The sequence below is a fragment of the Kryptolebias marmoratus genome, linkage group LG24, assembly GCF_001649575.2.
Source record: "Kryptolebias marmoratus isolate JLee-2015 linkage group LG24, ASM164957v2, whole genome shotgun sequence".
NCBI classification, from domain to species: domain Eukaryota; kingdom Metazoa; phylum Chordata; class Actinopteri; order Cyprinodontiformes; family Rivulidae; genus Kryptolebias; species Kryptolebias marmoratus.
The window spans coordinates 5,772,551-5,799,696 of record NC_051453.1 but is presented as its reverse complement, the minus strand read 5'-3'; the positions used below and the strand labels follow the sequence as shown (position 1 = coordinate 5,799,696).

Genomic DNA, 27,146 nt, shown 5'->3' with positions numbered 1-27,146 from the left:
GTTCGGCACACAGATGCCCCGCTGCTGTCGGCTGCTAATTCAGCTGAAACCACATCCCTCCCCTCCTTAATAAGGTTTACTGAGCGTCTGTCTTTCCAAGCTTCAGCCTCCTCCACCAACACAAACACACTAATGGAGGATGAAGCAAGCTACGGCTTCCGTTACATCCTCGCCTCGCTGATGTTAACACATGAGTGCACGCCAACGTGTGCACAGATGTTAAGGAGCGCCATTTTCTGCTAATCTGAAATGTGTCTTAAAGATTGAGCTCCTCCTAACCAACTAATAGTCCAAACAATGTGTGTGCATGTAGGCATGAACTACAATGAGTGACGTTTGAGCAGCAAAAACGGTGCAGGCTTCAAGCTGCACAACGCCGTCTTGAAAGCAGGTTGTTCTGTGCACGTGTGCAGCATGTAGGTAACTGCAGGGAGAAATAAAGCTGTTCTCATTCAAAGTCTTAAAGGAAGCTAATTGGTTGAGGCTGTAAAGGTCAGGGAGCCCATCGGCCCGCCAAAATCTGAAGACTTAAAATTCATGTTATTCTCCACGTGGTTTTTGATATCGACAATTACTGAGTTTATATATTCAACGTGCTTCGTGGTGTTACATTTCAGAGTAATCTTGAGTAGCACTAAATGTTTCTATAATCAACAGAATGAGGCAAAAACACTTTCAGTAAAACGCTGTATTCACTGATAATAACAAAACATACAGAGTCAGACATAAATTAAAATGCAAAAATATTCCATCAAGGCTTCGTTTTCAAAAGGAAATTACACAGTAAGCAACTTTTTGAACTGTTCTAACACTGTCCTAAATAACAACAATAATGTAAATAAAACTGAACTTTCTGTTTTATGAGCAGATAATTTCTGAAAGCACAACCAATATTTCCTGGATTGTTTTTTTTTTTATTTAACTGTTAGAAAAGAGCTATGATTACACTGATGTTTAACAACCAAACAAACTAATCTACATTTTAAGTTTCAGTGTTCAGATCAGAGCGGGTCTATCTTCACTTCTGTTGGGATTTTACTCATTAGATGTCCAAGTTGTCGAGCCTACCTGGCTCCAAATACAGGGAACAGAATACCAGATTTTGGCAGGTAAAGAGACACCGGAGAACCTGAAAAAAAAAAATACAATCAAACATTCAACATCAATCTGAAATTATTTACTGAAATAAGCTAATGTTTCCACATCCATCATACATAATTACAGTTTTAACTGGAACAATTTTACAATTAAAGGCCTAGTATTCATTGAAAGAATGCATTTCACCCACCACCTTTCATGTCAGAGTTTTAGATTAAGATCATTTATTGTTGAGAAATGATGCAATATATCGCATGATCTATTAGCGCTTCGAGCACAGCTGTCAAACTCTATTCCTCTGTTCCTCCTGCATGTTTTAGATGTTCTTGCTTTAAAACACCTGCTTTAAATAAATGACGTGTAGACATGCTGCTGGAGAACTTGCTGATTTGGTGAGGAGGTAATCAAGGTGTGTTGGAGCAGAAAAACCTAAAACTTCCAGGACAGTGGAGCAGTGAGGGTCTGGAGTCTGACGGTCAGATACCACCACACCAGATCTTAGCTCAAAAAAATGTTGGATAATGTCAGTTAGCTGTGTGGGTACACAGCTCATATTTAACGTCAGAGTTTCATTAAAATCTGTCCAGTGGTTTAGGAGATATTTTGCTAACAGACAACCAGGGTTAACCCTAAAAGTCTGACAGGTTTTAAGCAAAACAGTCACTAATTGGATTGTAGTTTGTGTTGAGGATGATGCTCAGCAACTGCCACACAGTAAAGAAACACACACACACACACACACACCAAGTTAAAACCACCCAACCTCAGCAACAAGCTTTGCTGAAGGAACTCTGCTGAACTGTTAAAACTCAGCTGCAGCCACATCAAGACAAATGCTTCATAATCACGACAAAACACAAGCGTGGACAAAACTTAGTCCTTAGTGTTGGTCTGTTTTTTTAAGATAAATCTTAGCAACGTCAGGGCTCTGTGAGAAGTCAGCTAACGAGTCTCAGGGTACGCTGGGAAAGAAAACACAAAGGCTCCGGCTCGGTATCAGGACAAAGAGCTGAGAGCAACCACAGAGAATATGGTCAGCGAACACACACACTTTTAAAACTCACACTCAAGCATATCTTTCAATCTGTCAGGAACTAATTCTAGTTTCTATCTCCTCCTACATCCGTGTAGATGCGCTGTTACAGTTTCCAAAGAAGGATTCTGTAGATAAATCAGCCTCGATCCACTCTGCTTTCCTCCCTTTTCCTCCCCGTTCACATGGTTCAAGTGAAAACCAGATGGAGGAGCAGCAGTGTATCGATATCAGCGCAAAAGCAATGAAAGCAGCTTGTTGGGTCAAATAGCTCTGGTAACAGGTCTAATTGGATCTGTGTCAGGTTCTCACTGCAGGAACATCCACCACTGCAAGCAGCAGGACGGAAATCAATACGCCCTTTCTGCATCCACGGACACGCTCTAATTTCATTGAAGGCCTTTCACTGTGTATAAAAGAGTGATAGAGATGGAGTGAATTAATGTAGAAGCAGGTTAATGAAGGTCACAGCGGAAACCTGTTCAGAAGTGAGTGTGTGGAAATAAAGACTTCTGTTCCATAATGTTTTTACTCTATAAGAAAAAATCAGTATAAAGTGGCAATAAAGACTTGAGAAAACAACGATGCATTAAAGTCCCCCCCAAAAAAATCCCAACTTTGTTTTCACACTTAGATATAAAAAACATTTACTCAAAATAACACAATGATGTTCCTTTGTTTCCTAACACTTTCTTGTGGCCAATAAAAAAAGAAAAATCAATGCATTATACCTTGACGGGGGTTGTGGATCTGTCCCAGGTGAGGAGCGTGGAGGCTCAGCATCCTCAGGATGGACGGCGGTCTGAGTGACGCGTCTCCATCGTCTTCAGGCTGCGCCTCCACGTGTGGACAGCAGGAGGCGGGATCCGAGCGGGATGGAGCTGGTGGAGGAGTCACAATCTCTGTCTGAGAAGAGAAATACTTTCACTTAAAAAGGAGCATGAAATGGAAAGTAGCTTTTAGTCTCTGTGACGGAGGAACGAGTCCGAACCGACATGCCGGCACACACACGCCACAGAACTTATCTTTTGGTTTCAGCGTAAACTGGCGCGGATCGTCGTGGGTGCACATGCCGTGTTCCTGCCCCAGTTGTCATATTCATTTTAGTTGGTAGTTTTCAGTGTCAAACATTTTCAGGCCCAGCTAGTTCCGGGTCGAAGTGTGCCAGGAGGGAGTAACGTGATGACGTAATCATGGTGTCATCAGGACATCGTATTAAGCGAGCGTTTTTCAAATTGTTTATTATATTTTGGTTACATGTTTTTGTTTTTTTTTTGTTATGATTATTAATTTTATTTCTTTTGATAGAAATTTGAGTTAGAAGTAATTGTTTAGGGATTTTTGTTTGGTGTTTTCTTCTTGTGGGTGGAGCCTGTGAGGCTCTGCACCACAGGGAGGCAGTCTGAGTTTAGACTCCCAACATGTTCTCTGTTTTTAACCTGCCTGGATATCCACTGTAAATATGAAGCACCGTTCTCCACCTTTCAGCACAATAAACACCTAAAGTTAAACTACGGCAATGACTGATCATATTTTTTGTCGAAGTCATAACAGAGTCCCTCCACAGTCTCAGACTGAAGGTCTTCACAAGAACTCAAACACAAACGACTATTTATTTTACTTTAGGCTGAGCTTCGCAGGGAGGTGGGGTTGTCCTGGCCTGGATCAGATCTGGAGGCACAGGAGGGGTCGGAGTTGGACTTGTCGGGTTAGTTGGAGGCGATCCATCAGCTGAAGCTCCGCTCTGTTCACCACGGCTGAGGGTTTGATTATTTAGGAGAGTAATGAATGGGTTGGCATCCAGACCCTTTAAAAAACATAAAGAAGAGTTAAAATAGTTCTCATCTTTACCATCTTTCTATTTAACAGATCAATTTATTTAAATTAAAACACAAGAACACTTATATTTTACTGATATGATACTCATTAATGATAATCCAATTTAGACAAGGCAGCATGGCTCTGATTACCAAAACGTTCCCATATAAACAGCTTCACTTCAAATAAACCCAATCAGATTAATCTATGTTTTAGCTTTCAGTATAATCACTCATTTTTCAATTTTTACATTCTTATTCTTTAATAACAAATGCTATTATTCTACCTGAAGATGGAGGACTTCACTCTCCTCAATGAACTCCAGGCCAGGCAGCTCTTCCTCGTCAATCTGAGACAGAAAGAAACTTTTCAGTCCTTCAATCCTTTCTGAAATAAAATGATCATGAAACTTTTTGTTTACTTCCTGCTAACTGCCTCGGGGCGGCAGTGGCCTAAAGACCCAACAATGTCTGGCAGTCGTCGTCTCTAAACCAGGCTAACACTCCAAAGCAAACATATTTAAGTCAACTTTTAACAAATTCCATGTCCCCTAAACTGCTTTCTTGTTTCTTGCATCATTTCACTGCTCAGTCACAGCCGGCTTTACTTGCTTGTAAAAAGTAGGTTTTACGACATAATTTTGCTGTCAACTTTAATCAATGTGAAAATAAATTGAATAATAAATTAAGACTGATTTGTTTTCAATGTCACAGTAACAATGTAAAATTTCCTTTCCTGTATGTTCAGTGTAACAACAAGCCTCTCATTAACATGAGATGGAGACGATCTCACAATCCAATATCCATTAAACAGCTCACCGACTGGACGCCAAATTATTTACAGTCCGGCATCCAGCTGTGACCTTCCAACAAGGCGACTATACATTAGGCAGCTCTGGGCAACGACTCCCTCTTCAGCGAGATGATGTGTGTGTGTGTGTGTGTGTGTGTGTGTGAAGCACTGAGGCAGCAGTGCTGGCTGTATGGCTGCTAAGATAAGAGCTATGAACGGAGGGGAATAAAAGCTTCACAGAAACACTCGAAAGACTGAGTCTGAAAATGGAAGTGAAAAACAAAAATCAACCGATAAGTAAAGCTACCCAGTCGTCCTATTACTGACTGATGTTTTGTCTGTCTGTAGTTGATACTGATCCAACTCAGACTGCACTTTAAAAAAGATTATATTTGCACATATATTTAGAATAACTAACTGATATAAACTAGCCACAGAAATGTATTACCTTGTATAGGTTGCAGATTTTGTGATCTATGAAATCAGTTCCCTCCACATAAAATCAGAACTTTATTCCTGATAAAGTGTGTGTGCTACCTGTGTGCTCTCTATGGACGGCTCAGGAGTGTCTGATGACAAAATCAGCTCCTCGTCTACTTCTGGCAGGTCATCCGCTCCCTCTTCGAAGTAAAGACTCACTGGTGTGACCGGAACACACATCTAAGCAAAGGAAACATGACCTGTTAATAAACTCGCAGCTTACATTTAATGCATAAGTTACTGTAACACACTGATTTAATACTCTGACAGGAATCATATGTTGCTGGTGCAGTTTAAATATAATTAAAATGACTCCTGACAGCTCGTCATAATTGTTTTGTTATTAATGTAAAAATGTGTGTGTGTGTGTAACTTACTGCTGAAGCTGCAGGGCTGCATGCGACCCCGTGGCCCTGGTTTATGAGGACGCTATGCACATAGATGTCCTGGTCAGTTTGTGTGTCACACAGGTACAGCTGCAGCACATCTGCAGCGTAGCAGTCCAAAGCTCCCACAAGAGTGCGATCGGAGCACAGTTTCTGGAAAGAAGCGGTGGCTTCGGGAGTCCAGCTAACCTGCAAGTGACCAACCATAACTGTCATCCTCATAACACCTGGGCAGCTTTCACATGAAACGCAGTAAAAGTTGCACCTGTTTGTGAGAAGGCTGTGTTTGCCTCAAGCTTACCGAGGTGGGTGCAATTCCAGCGAGTGACGATGGAACTGCTTGTGCTGGAAGAACTGAATAGTTTAACCTGCATATAAATAAATAAAATAAATTATAAAAATAAAAAAAGACTTGTAATCGTGCTGTTGTCAGGGCCTTACTTGAGGAACTTGAGGCTGTCGCTCCGGACAACTTTGATATCACCATAGTCCACAAAGTACACCTCCACCTGAGTGGGGTTTATAACTCTGTGGATCACCACTCGATAGAACCACATTCCTTTGGGGGACACACAGCAGACCTGACCCGGTCTGATAAACGGCCGAGGGAGGCGGTATCGCTCCGATACCTCAGGACAGGTGTAACATCGTCTAAAAAGACAGAAGCACAAGATGGACATAAACAAAAAACAACAGAACTGGCACAACAGGCACAGAAAGGAGATCAACTTTCTGCACCACCTCATCTCAAACATCATGTCCTCCATGGCCTGCGCCTCCTCGCTCTCACTGAAACGGATGTAGAAACTTCCAGGCGACTTCACCTGCTCCACCAAGACCTCCACCAGCTCCCGAGCAGCGTGGCGCGTTGGTGGTTTGAGATGCTGACTCTTCAAGGCGTCCAGGGGCACGACAGATCTGCAGTGCACCTGGACGGCAGTGTACATCTCCGTCGCCTACAAGAGGACACAGAAGAAGCAGAGCTAACTCTAAACAGCTAACATTTGGTATTCTTTGTTGTTCAGAATGCTGACGTTTTCTCACCATTTCTTGGGTCTTGGAAACAATGCTGGGATCCAGCTCCTCATTATCATGATCACCATCACCATCATCATCATCTTCTTCCTGTTTATCTTTCCAGAGAGACCCTCCCAAGCTGAAGTAAGAGCTCTTAACTGGCAACTTTCCACCACCACTGTCCGCAATTTCTTTTGAATCTGGAAAAAGAAAGACAAATCTATTTCCTGCTTAGTTCAAATACATTTAAAAAAAAATAAAGAAATGCTTTGTCACATAACACCTGAGACATCATTTATAATACTACACTGCAAGTCATTATGACAGCTTTTAAAGAACAAAAAAAAAGTCCATGTCTACTTTTCCTTCAGTCCAAGACAACCTGCTTAAAAATATTTAAATATGGAAAATATTAACGGCCAGATGATTTCAACAAGATGCTGATTAAATCCAGGTTATTATCATAATGAGGCAAATTGTTAATAAAAGACAGCTGGTAGTTAAATCTATGTGCCTTCACACCTGATTGTCTGTCGTCTCTGTCTTTTAAGTCCCTTATTATCCAATGGTGTCCATTGTCGCCCTCTGCTGGTTTCATGTAGAAAGTGTCACTCAGGGCATCGACGAGTTCAGTGACGCTGACGAAACCGCTCTCCAAGTACGGCAAGTCTTCTCCAAAAAGTTTCTGAGGGGTGAGAGAAAAAAAACCCCAACTAAAAACACACCACATGATTCAGGAAAACTCACCGTTCTGTCTCTTAGTCGGAATCAGCAGAAAGGTTTACTCAAACAGTCCAAAACAAAGACTTTATTCCTCTAAACCTTGTTCCTGATTATTAATGACAGTAAGATCAGGTTTGGAAATTAATGGTGAACTGTGTGAGTAATCTGTGTGATTACTGATGGGATTATTTGTACGCCAGCACACAACTTGCATCTAAACTGCAGATAAACAGAATTGTTTAACAAATTACACTTTTACAGCCTGGAAAATCCAAGCACAAGTACCTACACATCCATGTTTTGTCTAAAGTGTTCACATGAGCAACATATACAGGTGAATTTCTTCTTTTTCTTTACCTTATACTCAGTAGGAAGATCGTGAACCGATAATCCGCCGCTCGCCTGACCGACAACCTGCAGACATGTATATATATATATATATATATATATATATATGTTCATGTTGTACCATCCAGACAAGAATGATTTCCTGGTTAAGTGTTGCTCCACTCGTTAAGCTGTTTTTGTCATAGTGTCGGGGTAACGGGCAGATGTGACAGACTGAGAGGAAGCAAAATAAATTACAACACCTGATTTATACTCCACTTCACCAGACTCATTTGCAATTTGTGCCGCTGTATATAAATGAACCATAATAGCAGGTGCACTTGGGAGACAGATGCACGGTCTGTGTGCCAAAACCTGCTGCTGGATGTCGTCGTGCTTGAACGAGTGAAAAAAAAAAAAAAAGCCCCAGGAAATATGCTCAGGAAGTAGTGTGAAGCCTGACCTTTCGCAGTTTGTCCTTCAGCTCCTGACTAACGGTGCCAGCGACACCATTCTGCAGGATTTGCTGACGAAGCTCCTCTTCAAGCTGACACAAAAGTAGGAAAAAGAACAGGTAACCTCACAAAATATATTATAGACTAGTTTTCTTTTAAATCTAGCTCCTAAGACAGTTCAGTTGCTTAAAGCTGTTTTTATATTTCTGTTGTCATGTCAAGATGACCCCTGAGTGTTAAAAAGCAACTCCCTATTATAGAAGGTTTTATGTTGCTTTCCATATAGTTGTTTTTTTTGGATCATCCAGTTTATGCAAAACCTGGATTTAATAAAGATTTAATCAAGAACCAAACTGTGTTCTAAAGGGTTAAATTAAATGTACTCATTGCAATGTCATGAAGACAAAGAAACAAAATCCACACAATATCTTCTCATATTGAAGTTTGTTTACTTATAAAACCAGCTGAAGTGACTGAAAACACATCGACAATGGTGAGGTCTACAGAAGAGCCACTTAGGATGGAGAAGTCAGACAATTCTGGTGTGCTGGTACATATTTACGCTCAGATTTGTTGAGTAAAGTATGCAGCTAAAAGTGTTTTGTTTACCTTGAGTGTTTTTAGAATTGCATATCAATATATCTAGAAAACTACTGGAGAAAAAATCTTTTAAACTGCATCATTTAATATGGTTCAGGATAGCCGTTCTTATGTTTGATTTCACAGTTTGCAAAGAGTGCGAAGAGGGCGCATTAATTGTAAATGAGAACCAACCCTGAGTACACGTTTATGAAAGAGCCCAGCGTCTTGGCAGGCCACTGGTTTGGTTTCCTGGAGCTTCTCATCCATTTCTGGCTTGTTATCGAGAGTTGTTTCCTTTTGAACAGGGTCCAGACGAGTCTCAGATGGCTGATTCAAAGGACTCTCCTTCACTAGGACTTCGGCTAAATAAGACATGTATTTAAATAAGTTGAACTAGCACAAAAAATTAATTTAGTGGTCACAAAAAAAGAACAAACCTGAAGGTTTTGTTGGTTTGGAACTTTGAAATTCTGATCCTTTGGAATCTGGCCTGTTAGACAAAAGTGACTCTAGTTTCATCGGGCCAGTCTTCCTGGATAAGCTGGGTGGTCTCATGAGCGGTCTTGGTATCATATGTTCCCTCAGGATCAGAATTGAGCCCAGCCTGCTCTGTTGGATAAAAATCATGTCCCTCGCTGCCTCCAGCATCTCTCCAGTAGAGTAAAATCCATAGTTTTGAGCCCGCAGTGGGTAACCAAAGCAGCGCAAGTAACAGTTCTCCAGGTCGGACAACCTAAATGGACCCTAGAAGAGCGGCAGCAAAGTTACACTGGACTCCATGTCTCTAGTTTGTTATGCTCAACTTCACGGCCGTATTTATGTAAATGACGTAGGCATCATAAAGCTTACAAGGCAGCGATATTACAGCTAACATATAATGTCATTTTGTTCCTGCTTGTCTCGTTTCAGAGAGAAAAGAAGTTAATTTAAACAGCTTGAAGACCTTCAGTAGGCTTAGAGTTCAGTTTACTGTGGATAAACTAATCTGCAGCAGTCAGAAGTGAGAAAACTATCTGAAAATGAATTTAATCTGATGCTTTCAAGTCATACCTGGGAGAGCAGGAGGCGTAGCTGCATCCTCAGGTGTGCAGGGAGGGCTGGAGGAGCACAACCTCTCCGAGGGAGGATCACAGGGGCGAAGCCATGACGATAAAAAGGAGAGAAATGGTTAAAACGCCCCCGCTGCGCCTTGTCAGCCTTAGACAGCCGCTGCTTGGCCACTAGCTCCTCAATGTTTCGAGTCGTCTCGTCGCTCACGGCTGGAGGTGAAATATTAAGACACTGTTAGAAGTAATAATCAATAGAAATTAAAGCCCTGACATGAATGAGGAATGACAATTACTGCAAGCATTTAAACTTAGTTCAATGTTGAATTGAAGCACTGAGGGAGTAAAAGATGTGGAGTTAGTATCATTAAGGTATTTGCTGATAATAAGCAGGAAACTCTACCTTTGAAGTATGGACTTCCATCCGCCCGGTAGTGAACAGAAACTACATCCGGCATCTCCTTAACCATGTCCATAATGTTCCCGAAGCCCAAGAGCTTCAGGGGCATCGGGTGTCCCAACATGTTGACATAATCTCGCCGGAGCTGATCAGGATCCAAACCCAGCTTGGAGGAAATGAGCAAAGAGCAAACGTCCTTCTTCAGCTTTGCCAAAATGTCTTCCTGGCTCATCTTGCCTGCTTGGGCCTGATAAAAAAAAAAAGGTAAATGTAACACAGCATATTTTGCATCTTAGCTGCTACTGTATGACCCCCCCAGCCTATTTCCTAGCCTATTTCCTATTTCTAAACAAACTGTTATACTATGATACTGTTCACCTGCAGTAAATAGTCTCTTTTAGGCTGATCAGTTCTTTTGTCTTCCATTTTTTAAAAGCATACTTTGCTCAAATATGAGGTCAGGTACAAAAACCAAATGGTTAAAAAATAAATGAAGTCCAAATGAAGAACTACTGATTAAGTTTATTATCATTTTTAAATAAAGTCGACCTCATGCAAAAGGTTTGCACTATATATCACAATTATTTACTAATATAAACACGATTTTACCTTAAAAAAAGTTGTTTACCTTGACATTTCCAGGTTTTACTAAAAGAAAATTAATCAAAACAAACAGCATTTTCCTCTCTTTCCTTGGTAGTTCAAGATATAACGTTACATTTAATTTATTCACTTTTTCTCACGTTTAATTAGCATGCCAGTAAACATTAAAATCTGTAAATAACAAATGTACTCACTGCTGAGCTAGCAAAGGTTAGCTCCCACCAGGTTAGCCGCTGCTCCTTTTTCTTTAACTGAAATCGACTTTGTTAACAAAAATGTCTTATTTTGTTGTTGTTTTTTCCAAATATATCGTGGACATAAAAAATATAAACTTATGCAAAGTTCAAACGGTGTCCGGAGTTCAATTTCCCCACACCTGAGCCTTACCGCCACGTTGTTCAGCCGTAGCAGGTGTAAAAACGAGTTTCTGTTAGCATCTAACGAGTTTCTGTTAGCTGTTCCAGTTAGCTGTCCGTATTCAGATTAAAAAATAACTCTAACGTCGTTAACTTGCTTGACCAATAACAACATTCGGTAGGAGAAAGTGAATAATTCAAACGCACCTTCCTCCCTTTTAGCATGCTGTTTATCTGAGCGCGGGGTACGTTTGTTTAATGTAGCCAGCGAGGCACGGAGGGGCGGAGTCAAGACAACCAATTAGCTACCTCACAGCAGCAGGCGAGCCAATAATGTGAAACTATGTCAACTAAAAGTACAAGTTATGCTTTAATACTCAATTTGTTTTGACTTGTTTTGTCTTCATTTGCTTATGTTTCCCTTTTCAGACATATTACCTGTTTTTGTATTTGCCAAACATTTTAAATACAACTGGCTGTAAACCAAAATTCATTTTTAACTATTTTTACCACAGAAATTTTATGAATTTGAAAGATTTGTTTTATTTTTCTTGTTGAGGCCATATGTTTCCTATCACTAAGCCTTGTGTAAAATCTTTAAAAAGTGATTTGTGTATTGTGCATTTTCTAATTATGGCGTTTGTTGTTGTCATTTACTGTACCTGTTCTCTGCTGGCTGCAAAACAAATTGCCCCATGGGGATAATAAAGTTTACCTTACCTTATCTTCATGTTATAGGGTGGGTCATAGCAGTGTGGCAAATAGTTACAGGTGGACACTGAAAATATTCAGCAGGGCGCAGAGTAAATATTCGGTTTAATTAAAGGCACATTAGGGAGGGTATTGAATGTCTCGTGGCAAAGCAAAGATCCTCTCTGATGAGCCTGAGTCTGCACATTCCCAGTGAGGACACTCTGTGACTCCCTGAGCTCCTGCACACTTATTTCCACATGTTAGTCCTCAATCATCACTTCACACATTTATAGACAAAACACACAATCCAAGCAAATATACTAGAAGACCTCAAGGCACAGATCTAATGTGTCTTTCTTGTTAAAATTGATGAAAAGCTTAATGTTACATCTGAATGTTTTAGATGCAAATATCAATGTTACATCTGAAATATAATTCATGCATGTAATTGTAGCCAAGTCTCTATAAAACAACACTTATAAAAACTAAAGAAAAGCTGACAGGGTGATAGGTACGAAGGTAGGTAACCCTCCCACTGCTGTCCTACTCCTACAGAGAGCAGTACCCCCGACCAGCGCTCCTTCAACCACAGAGGAAGCAGAAACAGAAACTCCTCAGCAGTTATCTTTCAGCCAATATGGAGAGGTCCTCGAATGTCCAGTCAAACCATCGACCGAGGACGATGCCCCGTAAAGAGAGGGACAGCAGGGGAGCCCCGGTGCCTCCAAAAACTCAACACCAAAGGTCTCCCAGGCCAACTCCACCAGTCAGGAGGGAGAAGCTGGAGGAGAAGGAGGAGGTCAGGCTGAGCTCTACTGTGGTGGACATAGATCATGTTAGAGACGATGAGGAGAGAGAGGAGAGTCTGGGGCTCTTGGAAGCAGCAGGGCAGGACGATGGTAAGCTTTAAATTTATTTTTGTCTTATTGTAACAATTTTTATGCTGATGTAACGTGACTCTTTGCACGTCTGCAGGCTTAAAGCGCAACAACCTGGGAGTGTTTGAGTGGCTGCTGATGGTGTTCGTCTTGACTCTGGTTCTCCTCTTCCTCCCGTTTTCCATCTGGTTCTGTGTCAAAGTACGAACGGCGGCTCAGACCAAATACTATCAAAAGATTTTAGTACAATTTGCTTCAGACAAAATGTAAAATCTGTAGAAATGAGACGCAACAGTGGACATGTTTAACAAAAACAGCTGCACATGTAATGTAAATGTAGGTCCTTTTAGTTGTCTCAGACCTAATCTGATTTTAAATTTATTGTAACTTTTTAATATATTTTACCATTCACGTACAACAGGACCCTTTAAATAATACATAGCTTTTAACAAAAAGTGATAAATTTGGACAAAAAGGTTAATATTTGCCCATTTAGCTCGTAAATCATCTTTGTTTTTGTAAATCCATTGTCAGTAAAAGCTTCTTTTTTATTTTTATAACTATATGTTTTAGTCTACAATGCTAAAATGTTGTTCTAAGATGACCTAAACATCTTATATATGGGGTGGAAACTCCTACGTTTGATGCTGAAGGCTGTCATTTGAATTTAAAGGTTGTCAGGGAACACGAGAGAGCTGTGGTCTTCAGACTCGGTCATCTGCTGCGGGGGAAACCCAAAGGGCCAGGTCAACACAAATCATTTTAATCTTTCTCTGTTCATCTCTTTGCATTGATTAATAATCAAAATTCATGCGTAACCTGTGAAATATAAGGCTGTAGGGGCTGAGAGCTATGGATTTTCTTCAATTATTTTAATTGCTCACTTTAAGATTTTAATTTAACGTAAATTACCAGAGATCATTTAGTAACGTTTTCTTTTATTTTCTTCGTTTTGAATCACATGACCATCATTACATAACAATTAATTATGGTTACCAAGTAATTCAAGTTAAATATTTACAATGTGACAAAAAGCAACACAAAGACAAACATAACAGACCAGTGAGTCTATATGAAGGAAAATTATATTAATAATGTTATTTACTGTAGAAAATAAGTGATATGATTGGGACAAATACACATAAAACTCATAAGAAGCTCTTCTATTAGTCATGAAGGATTTCTATAAATTCCACCGTATTGTTATCTCAAAGAGAATGTGATTTCTTTCTGTAACAAAAATCCCATAAACACCATCATGCCACTCGAAGGTTAGAGCGTTTGGTTTAAACCATTTTATTATGACAGCTTCTCTCGACGTTCTTCAATTTTCTGACTTGACAAGATTAAACGTGTTCTTATCAAGAAGCCACATAAATGAAGCGTTCTTATAAAAAGGCCCATGATGTTTACAGACGTGAAGTTTGATTTTTGTTTGATAAATGACAGAAATCAGTAGGAAGACGATAAGGTTGAGACAGGTGTCATTAAGCTCAACCTCACTGCTTTTTTCCCTCCTCCTTCAAGGCCTCCTTTTCTACCTCCCACTGCTTGACGTGTGCCACAAAGTTGACGTCCGACTCAGAATGTTGAAGGTTCCTCTTCACGTGGTACAAAACACACACACTATGTATGTATGGGGTTCCATTAGTGCCAAAAATATGTTCATGTGTCTATGTAAGGTGTGTATGTAGCATGCTATGTATATGTTAGGTGATATGTATTGTAACATGCCTATGTACTGCGTTGTGTCTATGTTCCGCACATATCATTATGTCACTTAACATATCACTTAACATATACATTGCATGCTACATACACACCTTACATAGACACATAAACATATTTTTGGCACTAATGGAACCCCATAAGCATGCTACATACACGGCTTACATAGACACATAAACATATTTTTGGCACTAATGGAACCCCATAGAACCAGTCCTATCTGACTCTGAAAACAAGCAGAACAGGCTGACTTTGAGTACTTTGAGTTTTTTGTTTTTTCTCTGCAGGTGGTGACGAAGGACCTGGCCAGGCCTGAGCTGAGCGCCGTGTGTTATTACCAGATAGAGAACGTGGCTGTGTGCAGCGCGGCTCTGTGCAGCCTGACCTCGGTGCTGCAGAGTTTGCTTCAGGCAGCCATCAGAGACGTTGTGGCCCAGCACACCTTCAGCCACGTCCTGCTGCACAGGCGGAGGCTCGGGGAGCAGATCCAAACTGCTGTGGACTCCGTAACCTGCCGCTGGGGCATCAGGGTGGAGAGAGCTGACATGTAAAATAACATTATGTGCAGTTTCATCACAAGTTGTCCCGCTTAGTGTTGTGAATGATGCTCAGCTACTACCACACAAGGTTTTAGCACAGTACATGTAAAACTAACTAAATTAGAGCCACTTTTTTGTTTGCTTAGGCGAGTTGGCTGTGGCAGCCATCTTGAATTGGGTTGACTTCAAAAGGTAATCAGTTGTAGACGTACATCCGCTGACTATTTCCTGAAAGTTTCATTAAAATCCATTCAGCGATTCATGAAATATTTTGCTAACAGACTGCCAGAGTGGACTGCAAAGTGGTAATGGCAAAATTTTAAACAAAGATCTTTCACAGTATGTCAGTTCTTAGATTCTGTGTTGGGGATAAGTCTCAGCTTCTACCACACTAAAATAAAGATCAGAATCTATAAAGATGACTGATTTATCACCTTTGTTGTGTTTATAAAGGTCAGTTGGCTGTGGCGGCCATCTTGAATTGGGTTTATTCCAAAAGTAAATCAGTTGTAGATGTAAATCCAATAATTACAATCAGCAAGTTTCATTAAAATTTGTCCAGTGGCTCATAAGATATTTTGCTAACAGACAGACTAGGGCAAAAGCATTATCGCTCCACATTTGCCTTTCAGCAGCGGGCGATAAAAAGCTGTATCAGTTACTGTAAAGGATTTTTCTTTCTTTCTGCACTGATTTTTGCTGGTGAACAGCAGAGGGGACTGTGAACCTGTTTTTGATTTTTCTGTCAGAGACGAGCTCAGTTTTCCTGCGGAGCTGCAGCAGAGTCTGGCTGCCGAGGCTGAGGCCAGGAGACAGCAGCAGGTCAGGGTAAGTCATCACATCACCGCTCTCGTTTTCTGTTTTAAGGCGTCTTTTTGTAGCTTAGATTAGATCAGATATTTAACTAACAGCATCCTATTATTAGCTGTGTATTTAATGTTATTTATTAGTGTCTCTCTCCTTAAGCAGGTAAAAGCGCCAGAAAGTGAGATCGCTGGCTGGGACGGGCTCCGAGCTTCCCTCCGTCATCTCCACCCTGCCCTCGTCTTCCCTCTGCCTCCAGATCTCCTCAACATGAACTCTGACCTCTCACCCCTCCCACCCCCTCCTCCCCCTGCTGTGGAAGAAGAGATGACGGCTGCAGAGCCAGAGACAGACTCACAGATGATGTGACAGACGGAAATATTATCCTTTAGAATATCTCAGATAGTGATGTTTTTACACGTTAAAGACAAAAAGCCCAAAGATGATTATTTGTTCTGCACAGTCAGAGTATCATAAACAGCTTTGGATACAGTTTGAAATGTAAATAAAAACCATCTGATCAATATTATCTGAGTTACAATCTGAGACAGTTTCCTCCACGGAGCTTTAGCTCCTAAATATGTGAGCCAAACAGAAACTTCATCTTGTTTAAAAGTAGTATTTCCTGAAAAGAGTGAAGATAAAGTACAACATAAATTTGTTCCCTTTTGTACGTTAGTGGTTTTTATGTGAGAGTAGCTCAACAAGAAAAGGAGTAAAGAACCCAGACCCACGTAGAACGTTTTTACTTTAAGTCATTTTTGTACAAATTTATCAAATATTTCTCTAGTTTAGTTAAATAAAAAAAACACAACAGACAAGACCTGATAAAATGTCTTCAGAACTTTTATTTTTTTGTATTTATGCAGAAGAAAAGAAGAGATTTGAATTGTGTTCAACTGAAAACAGCCCCTGCAGACAGAATAAGAGATATTAATCAGATTATAGTTGATGTCATTAAACAGTTAATTTCTGTTTTTTTTTTTAATTTCTGTGTATTACTTTGAAAAACTGGCTAGAAAACAGGAGAGTTTCCTCTCTGACCTAATGCAGGAAAAAATAACTAGAAAAGTTAAAAATGAAGAAGTCATCACAGTGTCATGTGACCCCATGTTGGGTCACTGATCCTCGGCTGGTTTGGTTTCATCTGAGGTTTGAACCGATGGTGTGATTATATCTGTCTCTGAAACACAAAGAAAGAGGTTATAACCTTTAAAGCTGCGCCTCCATTTTCCTGTTTAACTTATCTTAATCACAGATTTCCTTCAGTACTTTGAGGCTCCGGACTCGGTCCGGCTTGCAGTTTTCTCTCCAGGTCCTGAATCTTGTCCAGCGCTGCATGCAGGGCCTCCTCAGCTTTCAGCGCCCGCCGCTCAGCAGTTTTCGCTCGCAGGTCCGAATCACTGAGCAACATTTAGAGATTCGTGCATAATTATACATAAATTATGGGTTTTATAAGAGCAATATTAGCAGTATAATAAATGCATGAATAAAAACGTTCAGAACATAAAGAAAGCAAACCCACATCAGGTCTTGCTGCAGTATTGCTAATAGGCTGAGATCACTGAAAGCTCTCTGGTCTTCTTCTGTTGCTGGAGACAGAACCGGCTCATCAATCTGACAGGAAGAGACACAAACACACAAAGTTCAGCTACAAGAGAAGTTTTGCCACCAACAAGTGAAGAAGGTATGGTGTGAGCTGTCTGACCCCGGTCAGATGGACACGGCTCTCTCCCAGCCTCTTTTGAGTGATGCTTTGATCAAAGCTGATCAGCTTCACCACAGGACTCTCACAAACTGTTAGCGCCCCCTGCAGGACAACAATGAAACCCTTTGTTTATTTTCAGTCTGAGAAGGAAACATAAAGTGACTCCTTTACATGCATTAAACTCTCACTCGTCTTTCCTTTTGTCACACAAAGCTCTATGATCTACGCCGTGTTTGGATGAAGTATAAATATCCTTAACTTTGGGAAGAATTCCTGTACAGCACTGTAAAGATGCTTACATGCAGAGGATGGTATGTAAATGTTGTAACTTTAAATGCAGAAGCAATCCCACAAAAGTAAAGTACATTATGAGAAAAATGTACTTTGTCTTTTTTATTATTGTATATAAAAACATAACAGCCCTCATCTGTGTTGAAACTTTATATAAAGCTAGTTTACCCCTGTTTTCAGTAGTCAAACTTTTTTCAGATTTAATTTTTTGTGAGATATTAAATATTTGAATATTATTCTATAAAACCAGGTGAAAGATCCAGGAGGGCAGGAAACAACAATTTGGTGGCGTTGTGAACAACTCAGACATGTGAATGATGATCAAAATATTTCACTTTTTTATTAAACAACATGTACTACAAAATGTAAAAGCATAATTATTTGATCCATTTAAATTGTAGTGAATGGATCCATAAATCAGCATGACTTAAAAATACTGTAAAGAACAATTATCTAAAGCAAGAACCTGTTTTAAAAGCTAACAAGTAAATCTGACGTACCTCTTGTTGTGTTTGAGGATCTTCAGCAGTCATCTGTTAAGTAATGAGAGTAAAACTTATTGTAATGATCAATATTAGGATAAAACTTTATTTAGTTTTGTTCAACTGATTTAAAATACCTTCTTTGCTTGACGTTCGGACGTCACAGAAAACAAAAATGTTTTATTTGACAGTAAAAGGACAGTTAAAATTCTAAATCTTTTTGTTTTGTTTCTTTATAATAAATAAAGTGCTGATCAATGACAGGCTCATTCCAAGTAAAGCTCAGCTAAAAGGAGAGTTCATAAAAACTGAGAAAACTCTGTTTCTGTGAGGATGATTTCATTGTTCATGTGGCTTACCTCCTCTGGGTCTGCCTCAGATTCATCTCTGACATCATCTGGTGTTAGCTCCACTGAAGCCTGTTCACTGACCTGTAAACACACACACACACACACACACACACACACACACACACACACACACACACATTAACCATTGACCTTTTTCTCTCCTCTAGAAGCTAATGTGGCTAAGAAACTCTGATCCCACTTCTCTTCAGTCATCACCCAGATTAACAGTTTAGTTTGAGATGAATCCTGACCCGAATCTCCATGCTGTCTGCTGCATCACCGGTGTTGAAAGGATGAAGAGACGCAGTCTGGCTGACAGTCGGGTTCACAGCATCACCATGATCGCTGGTGAGCAGTATTTCACAGGTCTCCACCCAGTTAGCAGACTCCCTCTGTGAACACAATTAAAGCTTTAAATGTCCATCGTCTACCTGCACTCCAAAACTAGAAAACATAAACTGACTGAAGTGCATGTGTGGGACCAGCTGCAGTTCAGTCATTTACCTGCAGCTTTTTGCACACATTCATCTCATGTTCACACTCAGGTTCATCCGGATCCAACATCATCTTCTCCTCCAGAATCAAGCTGCACGACCTAGAGGCCAAATCAAATGTTTTCTGAGGAGCACATTCTGGAGAAATGTTCATTCTGCTGACTGTCCAAAACTCAGATATGAAAGCTGTTTTTAAAAGCAACATTACTGAGCTGTTTTACTTCCGCAAAGAATTTATCAACACATTTGTTACCTAATAACGGCTACCAGTCGTGTAAAACAAACTTTACTGCACACAGTAGATAACCACTGAAACTATTGGTACCTGGTTATATAGCTGGATAAAAAGACCAGTTTCTCAGACAGCATCTTGGCTTCTTTCTTCAAAGTCTGCAGTGAGTCATTGATGCTGTTGTCAGGATCCTGGACGTGGTTCTGCTCCTCACCACAGTCAGGTACCACGACCAGCAACAGATTCAACATCCACTGAATCTGAGCCGTGTCAACAGAGGTCACCTGGGAGCACAGACAACAATACAGCTTGACAAAACTTTACAAAGGAGTCCTTAAATAAGGGACTGAATGCATAAAGTTAGAAGTACAATAACTGCAGTTGTGCTTCAGATATGAGGCTCATATTTGAGGCAGTGCTTCAAACTTTTCGAAAGTTTTAAAACCTTCAACATTTTTACTGAAAAAGATTAAAACTCACTTCTTCTTTTAGTTTCTTGTTCTCACCCTCAGTGAAGTTGGACAGGTTGTTTGTGAACTCCTGAATGTCATCCAACACTTTTTTTGTTTGGATGCTGTTTGAACAAACAAAAGTAGATACAAATATTTTTTAAAAACTACAGAGAAATAGTCATAATTTAAACATGTGGTTCTAATTTCTATACATATCTAAATCATTTATGAATAAAACTATTAAGAAACTTTTAGTTCTGAGAATTTTTTGTGTAAAATTATTTTGTAAATTATCAGCAGATAAAACTATAGAGTTCATTGGAGAAATTAAAGTGGAAAAACTTATTCTACAAAAATAAGCAAATGTTTACTTCTTCTCCTCTTTAATTATGAAGACATAATAAAACAGACTAATGTTTATAAAAACATAAATATAAACTGTTTCAAATGATCCTCAATTGCACAAAGGTTTTTTGGAGAAGCTGACAAATGAAGACTTTGACAGCCCAATAAATCTTTCATTTAAAATATGGTTTTCAGAAAACGAGTTTACTCATTTTAAACAGTAACACTTACAATAAGTCGGGTTTATTCTTGTTCCTTTTGTTCTCCTTCTGCCCAACTGAAAAGTGCATTAATGCCTCTGCAGCCAAACTCTGCCACTCACACAACGTTTCCTCCAGCTGAAGCCACTCAGACACAGACAGGCCAATCACAGCAGCAGTCTTGGAAACCCAGGGCTCCATCGACCCAACCAGGGACACGAGGATTCTGTGGATCACTGAAAGACAGTTCAGTTCATCTGGATCTTCAGAATTTGCTGAAATGAAACTTTGTGACATTTAAGGCAAAAAGAGACAAAGGGGTAATAAAGATCTTATGATTAATGTGTGTGTGAGTGTAAGTGTATGATGACTGTCTGCTCTCACCACTTTCCTCACTGACTTGAACGCCCAGCTGTTTGAGGTGCTCAGATAGGACCCTGTCCAGGTCTCGTAAGACCCGCTGACCATTAGGGGCCTCAAAATCAGGAGAAGGGTGTCTGTCGAAGAGCTGAAGGCTCAAAAATAGCCATTTTTCCAGGACTTCGTCAAGGTCGTTTAGTTTCTGCTGACACAAAAGTTGTTTTTCACCCTGGTATTCGTCACATTGGATGGCCAACATCTGCAGGAACAAAACATAAAAATCTTTGCTGTTAATTGGACTCAGTTCCTCAAAACTTAGACAGCCAAACTGGCCACTGCATTCAACTTTGATCCTTAAGCCACATCCTCACTGGTTAGTAAACCTTTTCATACTTTTGGTCAAAAACAAAAAAGAAAATCTGCTCATTGACATGTGTGATGAGACAGATCTGAGACAGATGACAGCATGCCAAACAGAACATGAGACAAGTTAGACTGGACATGTGATGATTATGGGAGATGATGAAGTGACAAATTTGATCAAAATCACTTCAGAGAGGTGACGGATCAAACATATGATGATATGAACAGTAGAAATTCTGTTGAATAAGAAATAAACCTCAGCTGGATAAAAAACATTCATGACAAAAAGAAAATAAAAACATACACAAACAAAGTAAAGAAATGTTAAATCTTACTTTTGACCACTGCCTCAGATCAGAATGAATCTCTTCAACTGTTTTGCCGTATTTTGGATCAGGACATCTTGTTACACAAATAAAAACAACACATTAGATGTTTTAAGTGCCAATGAAAGTGCTGTTTTATAAACATTAGACGTCTGTTTTTTGTCTTATGTTATTTAATAAAAACAGGTAATAACGGCACATTAATGCTTTCTCACTTATTCTGTTTGTTGAAGACAGACAGCCACTTGGCAATGCCTTGCTGCGTGGCAGTGATCTGAGTGCACAGAGCATGCTCAGTCTCCTTCATCCCGGACACAAGAGCAATCAGCTGCTCCTTCAAGTAGTCGGTTAACTTCAGGACAACATGCAGATCTTTTTCATCCTACAGCAGGAGGAGCATTGGCATGGTCAGGCTCTAACCGAACAATCTTCATCTGTGGGATTCAACTTTTACCTTTGAGGAGAGGTAGAGGAGGCAGTGCTTGGAGGTCTGGAACCAGCTTGTCTCACTGACATGCAGCTGACTGACCAAATGCAGCTTCTTCATATTGATCAGCTGAAAGAAGAACTCTTTCAAAATAACCTTAACCCTTCAGGTTAAAACCAATCTTAACAGCTTTCTCTTTACTTACAAAAACAGATTAGGTTAACCTATAACTCTTTCATTTGTGAGGGTGCCAGAAGAAAGGGAAAGAAGAACTAGAAGGACAACATCTTGGTCTCCTGTACCTTCACGGCGAGCTGGACGGTGATCTGTCTCCAGCAGTCTCGCTCCTCAGTCATCTGGAGCAGCTCGGCCTCTCGCCGAGCTTTGTGCCGCTCATACAGGTCGTGGTAAGCCTGGACCACACTGAGAAAGGCACTTTCATCATGTGACACATCACACTTTTCTGCTCTTTCATATGATTCCACATTTTCAATCCAACTCAAAGGAAAATGTCTTTTATTTTTAGCTTGTTTATGTAAAACTCTAAATTAAAGATACAGTAATCAATACTGTGTATAAGTGCATAACAAAGTCAATGTGCTAATATGTCTGCTACAATTTATTATTAATTACTGCATTAATATCACTCCTAACCAGAAGTCTTGTTTAATTTATTTGACAAAGGGCCCTGGAGCTGCCAATCATTCACCTACATTGACCAGGTTTATAAATCTGATCAATTTTGCGAAACATAAACTTGATGAATTTGTCATTTGGGTTGAATGAATCGGAGGTAAATTTCGTTCTTTAGTCAGACTGACTCTGAGCTGCTGTGAGTCTCTCCGAAGGCATCGACCAGTTTCTGATGAGCGTGCTCCACCTGCTGGGAAACAAACGCATCGTGGTCTCTGATTTTGGATAGCTCCCTGTGAAGAGGAGACACATAAAGAGACGATAAACATTTCTCTGATACTTACTAATTTATAATGAGTGCAACAATTCAAATTTAAAGCATTTCATATCTCTTCTTAAGACAGAACAATCAAAATCCTTCTGAGCACACAGTATTGAACTTGTCTGGCCCGAGCAGTTTGTTAAAGATTGACCCACATGTTTAGCAGCTCGATGGATGCTTTGATTCGGTAGATTTCCTCAGTGAGTCGGCGGTCCAGAGCTCGCTGTGCCACTGCCTCAGCATGTAAAGCCTTCAGACGCCGTGGGATTCGATCGAGCAGAGACTGGTACCGCTGTCTAGAAATAAACAAAAACACACGTCGCTGGGATAAAGGCCTGCCAAACCATTAAAAAACGTGCTTTATTATTATAGTATTTGGTTTTAAGTCTTAAGTGTCATGAACTCCCCTCATGAGACACGCAGGTTTTATGTGGCGGCTGCTCACCTGAGTTTGGCGAGAAGCTGTCCTCTCTCCACACAGCCCACAGTCACCTGCCTGATCACTTCATGGAAAACAATGTTGTAGATGTTCTGCTCAACCTTCACCAGCTCAAGCAGACCCTCAACCTGTGAAACAAGTCATATAGAGTGAAGTCTCTAAGAAGTTTCATGTATTCTTGTGATACAGCTGAGAATCACTAAATAAACACACTGATAGCACTTTTTGTCTGTATAACATAATTTGAATGAAATAAACATTTAAACCTGAGCAAAAGCAGCTCAAGTGCCTCATCACAGATTTCTCTTTGCTGACTGTGAGCAGCCAGCTCTTACAGACAGGATTCGTTTTGGTGGGTTGTTTTATTCGAGTTGTGTTAGTAAATGGGTCCTTTCTGTACATGAATGCAGCACAGCACTTGTGTCAGCTGCAAGAGTTCAGAACCTACTTGGCAGAGCTCGGTCAGCTCGTCGCTCTGCTGATCCACCCCGGCCTTCTCCAGCATGTCATCCATCATCCTCATCAGCTGGACCACTTCCAGCCTGCCACTGGGCCTCCTGGACACAGAAGATACACACAACACAGCAACACACACAGCCTGGATTACTTGCCAACATTCAACCCCTTTTTTAGCCCACATGCTTCCTCCTTCATAAAAATACTATTATATTCTTATTATTAGCCTGCACTGTTACCAATTCAGGTCGCAAGATCTGTCAGTGAAGACAATTTGGTAAAGAGTCTAAGAGTCTATATAATTAATGTTGTACTCACAGAGATGGAAGGACTCGTAACTTCTGCTGCTGATCTTTCAGCTGCACTGTGAATGCACTGTGGAACAGACACAGCATGAAAATGAACAGAAAACTTTGCTCCACTTGGACAGTGATCGTGGACGGCAGCGCAGCGAGCATCAGGACGCAGACTCACTCTTCGTAGAACTCCAGGCATCGTATCCCTTTGTTCTTCACAATGTGATATTCTTCTGGGATGACATTTTCTGACACAGTCAAGTTCTGAAAGGAACAAATATTACCTTCTATTAGATACTGTATATGTGTTTCCATACAGATAAGAGACGATAAATGTACATTTGAACAGATTTGAGTAACTGAGTAACAAAATGATATATATCTATTTCGTGAGGACCTCATCCCAAGTGTTGACTCAGAGTAAGAGGATGGATTGATGCTATTTTCTTTTCTTTATACAACACAGCCAGGGCACACTTTAAAATTTTGAGAGCTTTTAATTTACGATCAGGTTACATCGAGAAATGGACTTGGACAACATAGTCAAATCCACATAAATTCCTTTAATATTGCTTCTTTTTTTTTACTCTCTCATGCTCTAGAGAAACTGATCTATGCACTACTTTTGTACTTGTGACACCACGTGTGACAGGTACACACATTAGGGGAAAAAAACGAGTTAAGGCAGCTCACCTGTGCCTCCCCAGAGCCATTCCTGTTCCTCACTGGTGGGAGGGGTGCAGTCTTCTTCTGAGTAACCACAGCATCACAGAGGAAGGAAATATCCCTACATGGAGATCGGCCATAAAGAAAAACCTGCTGATTGCCCAGAAAAATTATTTTTTTAAAGATACTTCATATTTCTGTTATTTTAGCCTATTAGTTTCAAAATTATTGCTTTTTGTTTTGTATTTTTTATTCAGAATAATGATGTAATTAGAGATATATTTTCAGATAAAACAAAACAAATCGGAGTAAGTTCAGCTTACTGTCTGCAAATTTACCTAATAAATAAATAAATCCCATGAGCAGTAAAATAGTTTATATACAACAGTTGCCTGTTGTCTGTCGAGCTGACCTGCCAGCTCCAGTCAGGGACGTCGGCTGCTCCAGAAAGTATTTATATTTTTCGCGTCCAAGCGGATGATGCCAGACTGCATCCGAACGTCTGATTTCAAAGTCCTGCGTACAAAACCAGCACATCAAAACAAATGCCTCACAGAATGATTGATAGCCAGCTCGTTGTAACAGTTAACAACCTCTTTGCCCACAAATTACTATTTTGTTGATAACTGAACATTTAGCATAAATGGAGATTCCTTTTTCACTCAGAGGAAGTAAATGTAGTGTTCAACCAGAAACTGGAGCAAAGTTAAGAGTTGGCCACGGCTGCCATGGATTTTAGATTTGATGACTGTGATAAAAGTTTTGTACTGAAAAAAAAAAAAGATTTTCACTCAGTGGTTTCTTTTGTTGGGTCAATAAGTATCTTGCTTGTGAACACTGTGAATGGTGCTGCTGGTTTAGTTATCTTTTGTATTTTAACTGTAAAATTCTAATGACTTATTGGATATCAGCATTTCAGAAAGTTTAATCTTTTGAACTGCATCTAATTTGTGATCCATTAGATGAAAATTAAATGAACATTGCCAACTTTAAATATGCCAGAAAGAAAAGAGACCAAAAACACCTCTAAAGTGTGTTGCTGAGGGAAAATAATGCACATAACACATCTTATTCTGTGCCATCTCAGTGAGAGTATGGTTTCTGCCTGGTACCCTCAATTAAACTTTTACTTTTCCTTTATTAACATACTGTGGTATCTTTTAAGATTTATATAAGTTTGATTGCAGTTTGAGGCTGAAAAAACCCGGTTTTGATGATATAGAAAGCAGGAAAATGGAGCATAAGATCCTTTGGTGCAGAAAAAAGTACATGTTGAATAAATGTGGATAAGTTATGGAGTGTAATGTCCTGTCAGTAGGAAGCAGAGGAGTACCTGACAGTGCAGATGATGTGCGGTGGGTCTCTTGGAGCTCTTGTTGCTGAAGGTGGAGGTGAGGCTGACCAGGAGCTCATCAGGGATCCTCCGGTGTTCGACAGGAACCGGCTGATTGTTTCTGCCTTCTGCTTGCACTTGAATACTCAGATCCTCCACTGAGAAAAAAATAAATCAAACTAAAACCAATACACTGTATGACTTTGTATCTATATGGTATGTTTCATGTGTATCCATCACTTGAAGTGATGATAATCTACTTTATTTAGGAATAGCCTGTGCTTTCCGTCAATAGAGACAAAGTGATTGTTTCCATATAATGCGTCTGTTAGTCGAGCAGCAGCATTATGTTTGATGGACGTGAATAATTTACCGTCGTCGGTGGTGTCCGCTGGCTGCTCCGGTCCTTGTAAACGTGTAAACCCGGACATGTTGAATTTATGTCACTTTACGGAGCAGGTGGCACTCTCAGTCTGTAATTTTAACACTCTGCAACTCTGATCGAGCAATTTGGATCGAGAAGTGAAAGGATTTTGTTAAAAAACAAAGTTAAAAAGCCATCAAACAAAAAAACAAAACCACGTTGCTATGGAAACGCGTAGCTGCTCACTCATTGGTTGTTCGGCTGTGCTGAAAGATATCTGCTATTTGTTGTGTATGTAATCTGAATAATAGGCTAATACCTCTACGTAATAAATGTTTTTTTAGTATTTAAATATTACGCTTTTACTACAGTTCCATCTCCACGTTACGTAACACAAAAAATGTGCAGCAATTTGGTTAGGTGTTTTTCTCCGATTTGAGTGGGTACATTTAGCGCATGCGCGTAAGGATTGCGCTAGTCACGCTTCCGTATTTTTGTATTGTTTCCTAAAGTTTTATTTTAAATTTTTTGCGCATATCAGTAGCCTAGTTTTAGCTGTTTTATACAATGAAAGTATTTTTTAAGTTAATAAAAGTTCTCACATTTTGACTGAGATAAATGCTATTTGATTTTAATCACCACAATTCAATAAATTCAACGCAAATCCTAGAATAACCAAATATTTTTCACATGTTGACGGTTAGTGTATCCCAAAATTCAAAAATTGTAGGCAAAATTTGTGAACGCCATTCAACTACAGGTGCATTGTTTACCTATAGAAACAGCTAAAGTGCCTGAAAGTAAATTATTTTTTAAAATCTTTTTCATGTTAAGCACAAGATTTACTTT

At 39.9% G+C, this 27,146-nt stretch overlaps 3 protein-coding genes across 6 annotated transcripts; 1 reads left to right on the top strand and 2 right to left on the bottom strand.

Moving 5' to 3' along the window:
* Positions 1-871: 871 nt before the first annotated feature.
* Positions 872-11,353, bottom strand: tdrd5 (tudor domain containing 5). Of its 2 annotated transcripts, XM_025005373.2 has the most exons (19): positions 11,148-11,353; positions 10,955-11,021; positions 10,161-10,404; positions 9,762-9,970; positions 9,149-9,455; positions 8,904-9,073; positions 8,138-8,221; positions 7,705-7,761; positions 7,147-7,309; positions 6,652-6,824; positions 6,349-6,563; positions 6,049-6,258; positions 5,909-5,975; positions 5,599-5,796; positions 5,279-5,401; positions 4,236-4,298; positions 3,753-3,938; positions 2,863-3,037; positions 872-1,129 (listed from the first exon to the last, which is right to left on the bottom strand). In XM_025005373.2, the coding sequence occupies exons 3-19, from the start codon at positions 10,387-10,389 to the stop codon at positions 1,065-1,067; spliced, it is 2,694 nt and encodes an 897-aa protein (XP_024861141.1). In that variant the 5' UTR covers positions 10,390-10,404; positions 10,955-11,021; positions 11,148-11,353; the 3' UTR covers positions 872-1,064. The 2 variants fall into 2 exon arrangements, with proteins under 2 accessions (XP_024861141.1, XP_017268884.1); XM_017413395.3 differs by having other exon boundaries at positions 10,955-11,353.
* Positions 8,156-16,350, top strand: nphs2 (NPHS2 stomatin family member, podocin). 2 transcript variants are annotated; one of them, XM_017413391.3, is made up of 8 exons: positions 8,156-8,248; positions 12,365-12,708; positions 12,785-12,888; positions 13,361-13,433; positions 14,215-14,297; positions 14,703-14,962; positions 15,704-15,782; positions 15,924-16,350. In XM_017413391.3, exons 2-8 carry the CDS (start codon positions 12,447-12,449, stop codon positions 16,125-16,127), a joined length of 1,065 nt encoding a protein of 354 aa, XP_017268880.1. In that variant the 5' UTR covers positions 8,156-8,248; positions 12,365-12,446; the 3' UTR covers positions 16,128-16,350. The 2 variants fall into 2 exon arrangements, with proteins under 2 accessions (XP_017268880.1, XP_017268879.1); XM_017413390.3 differs by having other exon boundaries at positions 15,921-16,350.
* Positions 16,351-16,586: 236 nt separating this feature from the next.
* axdnd1 (axonemal dynein light chain domain containing 1) lies at positions 16,587-26,572 on the bottom strand. Of its 2 annotated transcripts, XR_005232780.1 has the most exons (27): positions 26,307-26,572; positions 25,934-26,091; positions 25,013-25,116; positions 24,628-24,721; positions 24,113-24,198; positions 23,957-24,013; positions 23,631-23,739; positions 23,189-23,310; positions 22,899-23,039; positions 22,610-22,714; positions 22,091-22,211; positions 21,816-21,917; positions 21,577-21,743; positions 21,371-21,437; positions 20,697-20,931; positions 20,344-20,548; positions 19,796-19,889; positions 19,409-19,599; positions 19,094-19,184; positions 18,841-18,981; positions 18,599-18,670; positions 18,258-18,290; positions 17,467-17,568; positions 17,284-17,375; positions 17,031-17,161; positions 16,803-16,941; positions 16,625-16,670 (listed from the first exon to the last, which is right to left on the bottom strand). XR_005232780.1 is itself a non-coding variant. In XM_025005374.2 (26 exons), exons 1-26 carry the CDS (start codon positions 26,362-26,364, stop codon positions 16,877-16,879), a joined length of 2,943 nt encoding a protein of 980 aa, XP_024861142.1. In that variant the 5' UTR covers positions 26,365-26,572; the 3' UTR covers positions 16,587-16,876. The 2 variants fall into 2 exon arrangements, 1 of the variants encoding a protein (XP_024861142.1); XM_025005374.2 differs by having other exon boundaries at positions 16,587-16,941.
* Between the last annotated feature and the right edge of the window lie 574 nt (positions 26,573-27,146).